The sequence below is a fragment of the Octopus sinensis genome, linkage group LG1 (genome assembly GCF_006345805.1).
Source record: "Octopus sinensis linkage group LG1, ASM634580v1, whole genome shotgun sequence".
Lineage (NCBI taxonomy): Eukaryota > Metazoa > Mollusca > Cephalopoda > Octopoda > Octopodidae > Octopus > Octopus sinensis.
In genome coordinates, this window is record NC_042997.1 from 82,967,043 (window position 1) to 82,979,542 (window position 12,500).

The 12,500-nt window shown below is 35.3% G+C and overlaps 1 protein-coding gene across 3 annotated transcripts in view; it reads left to right on the forward strand.

Moving 5' to 3' along the window:
• The window catches only part of LOC115216136 (parathyroid hormone/parathyroid hormone-related peptide receptor-like), a 143,037-nt gene that overhangs the window by 38,599 nt on the left and 91,938 nt on the right, over positions 1-12,500 (forward strand). For all 3 annotated transcript variants that reach the window (XM_036502515.1, XM_036502522.1, XM_036502530.1), the window contains 2 exons: positions 3,609-3,703; positions 8,122-8,290. In XM_036502515.1, the coding sequence (XP_036358408.1) occupies positions 3,609-3,703; positions 8,122-8,290 (264 nt within the window). The remainder of the gene's footprint in view (positions 1-3,608; positions 3,704-8,121; positions 8,291-12,500) is intronic.

Here is a 12,500-nt window from a genome sequence, read left to right on the forward strand (position 1 = left end):
AATAACAAAGTATTGAACGATGTATGGCACGTGAACATCCTGACCAAATTCCAGACTGAAAGAATTGTGGTTCCAGCATAAAATCGATTCAGATACCTCGAACCTGTTTTCTACCTTCTCTACGTCATTCAAATGCAAGTCAATATGTGATAAGCAAAGAAAACCCTTTTCTGCATTTCTAATCTAAAATTAGATTACCGCTTTTGCCGGTGTATATAAGACACACTTGTGTTTGCATTTTTAAATATATCAAAGGAATTGCCATACGGCTAATGCGGCTCTGTTGCAGATGGGAGAGGGAATGTTGTAGGCTACAGAGCTGGATGATCATAAGTCGGTTTGGTACAATAATTGATACAAATAACTAAAAATTGGCTTCAAATTTTGACACAAGGCCAGCAGGTTTGGAGGAGGAGCTTAGTCACTTACATCGACCTCAGTGTTTATCGACTTTCGAAAGGATGAAAGGAAAAGCCAATCTCGGTGGAATTTGAACTCAGAAGGTGTACACGGAAGAAATGCCGCTAGGCGCGAAAGTGGGTATGTGGTAAGAAGCTTGCTTGCCAACCACATGGTTCCGGGTTCAATTCCACTGCGTGGCACCTTGGGCAAGTGTCTTTAACTATAGCCACGAGCCGACCAAAGCCTTGTGAGTAGATTTGGTAGATGGAAACTGAAAGAAGCCCGTCGTATACATACATACATATATACACACACACACATATATATATATATATATATATATATATATATATATATATATATGTATGTATGTATGTATATATATTAACTGTATGTCTGTGTTTGTCCCCACACCATCGCTTGATAACCGATGTTGGTATGTTTACGTCCCCGTAACCCAGTGGTTCAGCACAAGTTACCGATAAAATAAGTACTTGGCTTACAAAGAATAAGTCCTGGGGTCGATTTGTTCGACTAAAAACGGTGCTCCAGCATGGCCGCAGTCAGATGACTGAAACAAATGAAAGAGTAGAAGAGTAAGCATTAAGGTCACCGCCTTCAAATAATTAGATATTGAAAACAAACCAAAGTAAAATTGCTTGTTCGTTGGCAGTGGTGTGGCGAGGTCACATCATCTCATTATACTTCCTTCCCCAACAATATATAATCCACTTTTAATGTACCTCTCACCTTAGGGCAGCGAACTGGCAGAATCTTTAAAGCCCTGGGAAAAATGCTTAGTAGCTTTTCGTCCGTCTTTACGTTCAAATTCCGCTCTGGCTGAATTTGCCTTTCATGCTTTCGTAGTTGATAAATAAGTACCAGTAGAACACTGGTGGTCGATTTAATCGACTTACTCCCCTCCCCCCAAATTGTTGACCTTGTACCGAAATTTTGAAACCAATATATATCTTACATTATTTAATGATTCTGTTTATATTTAAGGAACATTTTTTAAATTATCTAAATGAAAAATTCTCCGAGAAAGATTAATGAAATGTTAACAGACTTTGATCTACCTATTAGTTGTTTGCAATGAGTGAATGACAACAAAATCATAGCGGTGGCGCACCACGCTGGTTGCCAATAGCGAATACATAAAACATCACAACCAGAAATACGAGCTTTACATTCTGTATGGTAATTCTCTTGACAAAAGCATAAACATCTATACAGTTGATCTAGATAAACCTGAGATACGGCAGTCTCATAACGTATCTTCTACCTTTTATTATTTACGTGTTCCAGTCATTAGTCTGTGGTCATGCTGGGGCATCGCCCTGAAGAAATTTTAGTCGAATGTATCGACTCCAGTACTAATTTTTAAAGCCTGGTACTTATTCTACCGGACTCTTTTGCCGAATCGCTAAGTTATAGGTGGGGGACAAAGACACAGACATAGACACACACACATACACACACGACGGTCTTCTTTCAGTTTCCTCTACAAAATCCACTTTCAAGACTTTGCTTGGCCCGAGGCTATAGTAGAAGACACTTGTCCAAGTTGCTACGTTGTGGTACTGAGCCCAGAACCATGGTTGCGAAGCAAGCTTCTTACCACACAGCCACACCTGCGCCTAAATTTAGTTTAGGATAAATATATAGTTTCATATTTTATTCCAGAATACTGTCACTGTATTGTATTTACTTGCCCAGAATCTTACATTTCCTTCAGCAAAACTACTTAAGCAAATCTTTAAGTAAATACATGACGAAACATGAAACATTTATTTTCTCCACAAGATATACTTGTAAAATAAGGTTGTGCTTTTTGCCAGAGTGTTTCGTATACTGCGGTCATTTGTTCTTTCATTCTTTTACACGTTTCAGTCATTTGACAGCGGCCATGCTAGAGCACCGCCTTAAAGGCTTTTGGTCGAACAACTCCATCCCAGAACTTATCCTTTGTAAGCCCAGTATTTATTCTGTCGGTAATTTTGCCGAACTACTAAGTTACGGGGATAAGCACACCAACATCGATTGCCAAACGGTGGTGGTGGACACACACACACACACACACAGACACAGACACACACAAACACACACACACACACACACATACATACACATACATATATATATATATACTTTGGGCTTCTTTTCAGTTTCCGTCTACTAAATCCACTCAGAAGACCTTGGTTGGCCGAGGCTATAGTAGAAGACACTTGCCCAAGGTGCTATGCAGTGGGACTGAACCTGGAACCATGTAGTTGGGAAGTAAGAATCTTACCACACAGCCATGCCTATGTAGTTAGAATTGATATCTGAATTAACCCTTGTACAAATCCCTGGAACTATTGTTGTTACTGCCTTAGGCCAGAGTTACTGCCATACACCAAATATGATGGTGCTGACCTATCATCAAAGTTATTCCACTTGTGACAATCACAGTTTTAGAGATATTTAATATTACATTATCCTAATGTATTCCCCACCCCACACTAAAATGGCCAGATGAGCTTGTAGGAGGTTTGATTGCTATTTCAAGTAAGATGAGAAATCGCATAGAGGTTCTCTAGTTGGTTCGAAACTTTAAGCTTTTATAAAACTAATACCCATGAAGGGTTTCTGCGTGGGGCACGTCATCGGGATAGAAATCTCTGGATAGGAGTCAAGCATAAAGGCTGATGGCATTGTTATAATGTTGGGTATACGATAGTAAGGTTGTATGTCGATTTCCGAATCGGGCAATGTATTGAGTCCTTGAGCAAGTTATGTCATTTCACGTTGCTCCAGTTCACACAATTAAAACTGAGTATCAGTAACTGACGCTAACCTTGCGACAAACTGGCCTTTCGTCCAGGAATAGGAATAGCAAATAGACGACACTATTTCGTTACTGAAAGGCGGGCCGTCATGATAGCCTGGACTTGATGATGGTGGTGGTGGTGGTGATGATGATGATGATGATGATGATGATGATGATGATGATGATGATGTAAGCTCTTCTAAAACATTTGGTTCCCATTTCTGATACGTGGGTATGACATGTTCAACATATAAGATTCAGCAAAACTCCGGTAGCACATTTGAGATAAAAAGCTTTAAACTCAATCACATTACCTGATTCACACAACCACTTTGTCCATGCTTGTAGATATTTATTTCTGTCTATAATTTACATAAGCAATTTTTAATTTCAGGAACACATGCAAACCTGGCGGATTATCTACAATGTCGGATACAGCACATCGCTATTTTCTTTGCTTGTTGCAATATTTATTATGATATACTTCAGGTAAATCTGTATTTTATGTTTTGATTATCCTAGTTGGTAAATAATACTGAACTATAAATATATTGGTGACAACTTTTGTTCTGTTGTTAATAAGATTTTTGAAGCCTTGATGACTTAGACTAATTAACTTGTTGATTTGATTTGAAGCCCTTCAATGACTTGGAAAGAAATGGGCTCTGAGAAATTACCATGCTCTAACTACAATGTCGTTGTTCTCCAAACCAAATTCTGATGATTAGTGTTGCTGTTTAGCAATTATTTAACCCTGATTGAGCAAAATTTTTGCCTCACCATCCAATTTATAATCCATACATTATGAATTAAGGGCTGACTCTATCTAATATGTCATTTCCGCTTTTAAGATGGTAAGGTGTGATTTGAGGGTGATTTGACGGATGATTAAGTAGTGGTGTTCACGTGTAAGTGAACTGCTAAATACGATATGGCTGTAATGGAGGTGTGACTTTTACGTCTGTTTGCATGTACTCACGATTATTGTTGCAAGACAAGGATTCATTTTTATATTCTATAGGCAGTTATGGAAATAAGTTTGAGCTACTGAGTATACGATAAACCAAGGTTAAAGCTCGGAGATTATCAAACCAGGGTTTGTGTGAAGTGATCTTTGATGGCCATTAGATTTCTTGAGTTAGCTTTAATCTCGTACATTCCATTCTATGAATACTCTAATATATCCAAGACCTTAAAGTAGCCCATCGATCATACATCATTATATAAAACTAATATTACTGGCATCTCTTAATGGAGTAAAGGCAAAGGCTTCCCTACATTATCTGAAAGCAGCTCTATGGGAGTGTTCACAGCATCACAAAACTTTACAAATCACAACAAAATACACAAATAGCTGTACTCAGCGCAAAGTTACTAAACTTTGAACAATCGTTTGCAGAACTGCTGAAATTTTAATCGCTGATTCTGTACTAAAGTAACAAATCTAATTTTCTAATAAAATACTGGCAAATCAAAAATCCTAGCGATATTGGATATTAACACAAATTAATTGCAAAATATTTTCCTTATCGAACACATTCGTTCTTTGAAAACTTCTCTAACTGAATATACTTCAGTTTTATTTTTATATCTAAACATATATAGAGAAGTGCCGATTATTTATATACGCCTTTTGCGATGAAAATATCTGAAATTGAATTACAAAATAATCTATATAGTGAACAGCAAAACGCTGGATATTAAAAAAAAGGAGTTTTATTTTATAAAAAGCACTGTAGATTATATGTTTATTGAAAAACAGCAAATCAATGATATAGATAAGCAATTAAAGAACATATTGTTCTCGTTAAGCAATACGAATGTTTTTAAGTGATCGGCCGCCTTCATTCCTATGTGTTATTGCTCAATAATAACCACTCAAATTCTTTCTAGTAACTGATATAATATTAATCTGTTTCAAAATTTTTATTGGTACTAAATCAAAAGGACTCATTATTTTGATATATATTAGTCAAATTCATGTGATAATAAATGTAACTGCTTATATTTAAAGGTGGATAGTATTAAACTCTGTATTATAAAGGAGAAGCTAATCTCCGTCTGTCTGCCCGTCACAATGTATATGTTGAAGGAGGGAAGAAAAAGAGGGAAAAGGGGAGAAAACCCCTGTTGCGACGTATATTTACAAGGAAGGAAGGAGAAGAGAAAAAATTTTGAGAGAGAAATAGTGTGTGTATGTGTGTGTGTGTGTGTGTGTGTGTGTGTGTGTGTGTGTGTGTGTGTGTGTGTGTGTGTGTGTCTGTGTGTGTGTGAAAGATAGATATAGATAGATAGGTGGTGTTGTCACCACAGTAACTAAGTTTTGTTTAAAAACGCAGGAATTTTAAGTGGAAATCTGTCAGCAGAACGCAACGCAAACTTCACAAAAGTAACTACAGGTATACATATACACATAGTTACATTTTTTTGCGTGTGTGTTTTTGTATAGCTTTCAACATATAGACAACGCTACACAGATTTTAGAGAAAGGCTTTCACTAAAATGACAGGTTGTTATTGTTGTTGTCAAGCGAGAAATACAGTGAGAGAGAGAGAGAGGAGGGGAGAGGGGGAGAGTCTGTGCGTGTGTGTGTGTATAGGTGCATGTGAAAGACAGAATTAAAATTTGCTTCAAGAAAAAAGAACAGGTTGTTATAACGAAGGATTTATTTCATCTTGAGTAACTCGTTTACTCGACAGCATGGCGACGGGTAATGACTAGTGGTTATCATATAAGTATTCGATCCTGAGAGTATTTCGTATTTAATTTGGTACGCTAATCTTCGATATCAATAACTAAAACAAGTGAAAGATAAGAGATATTTTGAAGTTACATTTGAGTTTGTTGTCTCCTCGTTAGAAACATCTACCATTTTTATTTACGTTATTTACATTTGACGGATATTTGTCCTCATCTTGTTCAGGTAACTTGAGGAAATTTCGAACCTGGGTTCTCATTCCTTAAGTATTTTTCGATGTTGTTGTTGTTGTTATTATTATTATTATTATTATTATTATTATTATTATTATTATTATTATTATTATTATTATTATTATTCAGGTTACTGCCTGGAATCGAACTCGGAATCTTGGGGTTAGTTGCCCGTGCTCTTAATCACTACGCCATATGCCCATGGGCGTATGGCGTAGTGGTTGTGTTAACAACAAACAAGATGAGGACAAATATCCATCAAATGTAAATAATGTACATAATTCCTCATCTCTTAAATATAGAACTTTATCTACCATTTTTGTTACATGAGACAAAAAAAATAACGAAGAAGTCTGCGAACTAACTGAAGAATTAAAAGAAGTTATGGGTTAACTTACAGTACTGTTATTGTCTTTTCTTTCTAATTTGATAAACAAGACACTTCATTCCCAACAAGGAGACTGCAAACTATACTGTAAATTGAAAAATAACTTGCATTTGTTTTTACTTAAAATATCACGTCAAAGATACCTGATTGCAAACATGTTTACGACAAAAGTTATTACCCATAAGGTTTTGTGCCGAAATTAAACACTGCAAATTAACCCACGGTGAAACCGTTTACTGCAAAACTACCTGTTAAAAAAAGTTCATAAGATTTAACCGAGGGAGAAGAATGTTTCAAGGGTATTACTATCGTGTGAGTGAATATTCACATCCTTAGAGCTGAGGTATGATGACTGAAGATGAAGAACAGTAGATTAGCACCTATCTCCTTTCGCCATATCAAGTAAACTCGCTGATATTGATACAAGCGTCTCATATCAGTAGGATTACGACCAGGCAAGTGGTCACGGTTAACATACTAACGCGATTACTTCTTTAAAATTTCATGCTTTTTCTATTTTGTTCCGCAGTGGAATAACATACCCATATCACTATAAGTAAATTTTGTGTTTGAATACCTAATGAATTGATGTTAACGATGAATAATGAAATGCAAAATACAAAATCTCTGCCCCCTCTCTCAAATGCATGGGAGTTTAGATGTGAGACCCATTGATACGGCTACATTCAACTTGACTTTACGTTCCTTTACTTCATCAGTCACAAAGCCTTCCAGAAGTCGCCCCTATCCCCTCACTTCCAACAGTCCAACCAGAACACTGAGCTGCTCTTAATGCATTTGATAATGCACATTAACCAATGTTGTGTTCTGACATGAGAAATGAATAAAATACGCAAGCATATAATAATTGCTTCAAATTTTGTGGGTGGTATTTAGTCGATTCCACTGACTCCAGAACTTGACCGCTACTTTATTCTGTCGAAAGGTAAAAGAGACCTGAATTTGAATGCAGACCGTAAAGAGCCGGAAGAAATGCCTCTAAGTATGTTGTCCGACTCGCTAATGATTCTGTCAGCTCGCTGACGTATGCAAGTATATAATAATAGATATAATAAATAAACAAATAAATTTTTATTGAGTGAAACTTGACAAAAGATAGCTGTACTAAAAGCATCTATTGGTAGACATTCAACATACGAAAAAAACAACAAAAAGCAGACTATAAATACTGGATATTGAGTATTAGGTATACGCTATACCCCCCGAGTACCCCTCCTATCATCCAATTTCCATCATTGTTTAAAGAATGTTGAAAGCAAGTTAATAGATTTTTAAATATAAAATTTCTATTAAAAACTAAGCTGATATGGTGATGTTGAGTCTTAAATGTTCTTTTTCATGTGGGTTTTAGAGAACTTTGTGAATGTGCCGTATTTAAATTTGCAGAAGAAATTTCGCCTGTATGCAAGAACTTTCCTGTGTCTTGGCTTGATATTCTCTTATTGGTTCGTCTACTACTACTACTACTACTACACTACTACTACTACTACTACTACTACTACTACTACTACTACTCTACAATTTTTGCACTGTCTGAGTCATCTAATGCAAATTGTTTTACTTCCAGGAAGTTACATAATCATCGCAACACCATCCACAACAACCTTTTCATCTCATTCATATTGCGCGCCACTGTTTGTCTTTTAAGAGACAATTTGTTTATTCAAGGTGTAGCCTTTGAATCGGATTTGGTTAAAAACGAAGACGGACGCTTATATTTCAACGAAAATATTACAGTAAGTTATTTCATATTTTGGCTTTATTATTAACTCTATTTAAGCACGCAGAACAAATGTTTTGCGGTATTTCTTTCAATTATTTACATTTTGAGTTTCAAATTCTATCGAGGTGAACTTTAGCTTTCATTTCCTCGGAGGAGTAAATAAAAAAAATATACCACTTAAGTATTTGGGTCGATGTAATTGATTAGCTCCCTTTCCCCTATAATCACTTTATGCCTAATTTTGAAACCATTATTAAAACTGTTAGAAATAGATTGGCTATGAGTGTCAGTCTTATAACCTTGCAGTATCTATTTTCTGTCCCCTTATATTCCAAGTTTAAATCTCACCGGGGTTGACAAAAGATTCCATCTCCCAGGAGCCAATAAAATAAGTACTAATCATACTGGAATAGATTATCCTTCTTTAAACTTGTTTTTAGCCTGTAACACCATAAAATATATTTATTAACATCGTTGAAGATAGCGGATTAGCAGAAACAGTTGGGCGCCCGATTAATTACCTTTCAATACATAAGTTGTGTGCTGTGTCCAAATTATTTCCAGGGACGCCTCCGCTTTCATCGCTTCAGGATCAATAATATCAATTAGAAGCACGTACCGGAATTCATTCTTTGACTATACACTTCTACAAATCCATGGTTTTGAGCAAAATTTAATATTCAAATCGAAGTTGAGGCGTGAACCTTACTGTAAGAAGTCATTACATTACTAGGTGAAAAAGCCACGTGACCATCACAGCGAGTCGCGCCAGTTCCCTTTCACTAGTGTGTAAAATACGAGGAGATTTAACTATTCAAGAAATCAGTATGCGTAAGAGACATAAAGTAATGGAAATAACCTTGATATTAATTAACTGAAGATAACTTTTCTAAATTACAATAATTATCTCCACATTCCATATTCTTTTAAAATTGCGATATAGATCTATCCACAGATAGTATACATTTAATATTATCCCATTAAGCACTAAAATTAAAACCGTCTTATCAATAACAAATGACAAACGCATAAATCCTCAAACAAACTACTATTGACTACTGTAATTTACAAATTCGATTGCAAACTTGTAAAATTCAAAACTCTGTTATATTGGTCAAATAGATATGACGTTCTCTTCCCCGCCTCCTACGAAGCCAGCTTATTACGTAGTTAAAACAAAGAACAATTACTTGGTACTCTAATGTAGAAATAAACTTTGTCGGAAAACATTTACATGCTATACAGAATTCATTTGTGGGCAACATTTCTATGCTATACAGAATTTATCGGAAAAATAGATGCTAACTAATGAAACAATACTTATAGCACAAAGCAATACTAAAATTAACACAAAATCAACCTACACTATTCAACAACAGAAGTAAACACGTGACTCATATCGCATCGCTCAACAATGAAATTCCACTGGTAACATCTAAACGTTTATCTTACTAACAATGAAAAAAGTAGAATATTCACCAACATCACTTCAACCGGAATATGAAAAGAAGACGACTTAGAAAATTTATGATGGATTTAGAAACTGCATCCTTCTAAAGCAAACTTTTTCGGACTTGCGTCCCCTTGACGTCCAGGTCACATTCCTTGCACCCTAAAACACCACCACAAACACAGGCGAATTTCTACTGCGTATTCAAAGCAACTGTTTTTCACAAATAAAACTTAACCTAATTAATCCATTATTTTGGTGCTTTTACAATATGAAAGAGTAAATTTATATTTCGCCTGTAACTACGGTGTTTTCATAGTTTTAATGCGATGGATGTACATTGTGCAAGGATATCAGCATCTCTACGTAAGGCTGAAACGTACTAAGAAGTAGCCTTAAATCCCCACGTTCAGTAATTTCCAGTATGATTCTTTGTCGAAGCAAAGAATCCGAGCAACTGCACAAAAGCCCCGCTCTAGAGATTATGATGTTGAGAAGGCAATAAATTACACCATGACTATGTTTCACAGTACAAGGTAGCAGTCAGAAATGTCCTTTTGCAATAAAAAATCCTAACTTGATTTTTTGAACTTTGATTTCATATTTAAGTGAAACTAGGTTTTTCACCACTACTTATGTTTACTCATTACTGATAGCTAGAAATTACCCAGACTTGTATTCTAATCAAAAGTAAATATCCTGAGAGCTGTCAGACATGTCTCTGTGCAGCTCATCCAGGTGTGAACAATACACTTGAATGTCATCATCTGGTATGCGCTTTTTCTTCTCCAATTCAGAGAGGCTCGGAAACTGGAAGAAATCATGACGGTTTATGTTACATTTGAATAACTGTAACCTGGAGAGAAACGTGGAGAGGGCTGATTTTACTTTGGTTAAGTTTAACCGCATTTCTAGTTGCAAATCATCTTCATTGAATTTTGTGAGATATCTGTCATATCAGCAGTGTCATGCTTGATGTGTCTTGGTTCATCACAAAGAACAGAATAAGAGTCTGGAAAAAATTCAACAACTGAGTAGAACATTTTTGTGAGTTTCCCTTTGACAGCCACCGAACTTCTGTATGCAACAACAAATGTTCAAAATCTTTCTCAGCAAAAGAGCTACTGAACCAGTAGTGAATTTATATAATTTCCTGCTTTGATTACAGTGCTCAACGATTTGTTTTTTAAGTTTGCCATTTAGGCTATTCGCAACCAGATGTTGTTTGTGAGTTACAGAGTGTGCTGAAAACATGCCAAGTATAAATTTTTCAAAAAACTGATGAAACAGCGATGACAATCTACCATTAATGGTGTTCTATCTATTGTTCAAATACGAAATACTGACTCCTCTATTGTACCTGTTTCTAGTTGTCTTACAAATAGTAGCTCTGAAACCAAACTTTAATCTTTGACGAAGCAAGCACAAGCAAGAAACATACTTTTATTGCTTAGCAAAAGGAGACCCATCTAATTGTAAGCTGAGTTTGGTTGTTCTAAGTATGTTGCACAATATATCTTCAATGTTATTGTAGTCCACATTTTGAAAAACTTGTATTATGTATTTTCAGAGAAAAGAATTTCTTACTTCTTCATTTTAATTTTCACGATTTAAAATCTAAAAAAGAAAAAAAGAAATTCCAATTTGTGCATGATAGCTTTTCCAATTTCTTTTTTTTTTCTGTAAAAATACTGATTATGAATGTTTCAAAATGTTGAATACTCCAATATGACGAAGAAAAAAACAAAAACAGGTGATGGCCTTGTGTTCCAAAAGCATGGATTTAGAAGTTTTTAAAAAAGCTTGCTCGCGAGTGTTTTGAAATATGGGTTACTATAAAACGTGGAAAAAACCCCGAGAAATTCCAATTTATGTTAGACAGTTATTCCCAAAGTCCGATAAATATAAATTAGATGTCTGCTTTTTTAAAATTCGTAATGTCAGTTTCTAAAACAGATATTTGAAAGAAAAAAAAAACTGTGAAAAACACTGATAAACAAAAAGAAAAAAAAAAGAAAAAGAAAGGAATAAAATAACTGGGCTGGTTAAATAGTGAGGTTCGGGTAGAAATCTACTACGAAAGCGTGTACTTCTTACAATACCCCACCAATTCTAAAAGAAAATTATTATAGTAATTTATATTTAAAATAACTAATTTCAATCAGTGTATGAGTCTGTTTAGTCAGACCTACTGTTTAAAGCAAATGTATGAAGACAAATTCTGAACTTAGAAAATTTCTAAAATTATTAGAAACCAATTTAAGTGACATTCACTGTCACTAATAATTACATTCATAAAATGCGTTAAAATAACTGCACAGTTCTTTACTTAGAACAAAAGTCAAAATACCAAATTACGGAAGATATCTTTATCGGTTTCAGTAATTAGATTGTGACCATGCTGGAGCATCGCCTTGAAGAAATTTTAGTCGAATGAATCGACCCCAGTGCCTTTTTTTTTAAACCTGGCACTTATTCTTTTGGTCACTTTTGCTGAATCGTTAAGTTGCGGGGACGTAACAACGTTTATAAAATCCAAATTTCTTACCCACAGCCATGCCTGCGCCTAACAAATATTTAAAAAGTTATGAAGAATTTCTCACCGTTACCTTAAAACTACATAATCACGATAATAGCCGTACGAAATACAGTGAAGTCACATACACACACTATCTCTCACACACACAGTCACACACACATACATAATTTATATATATATCCTTTTATTCTTTTACTTTTTACGTTGTTTGAGTCATTTGACTGAGGCTATGCT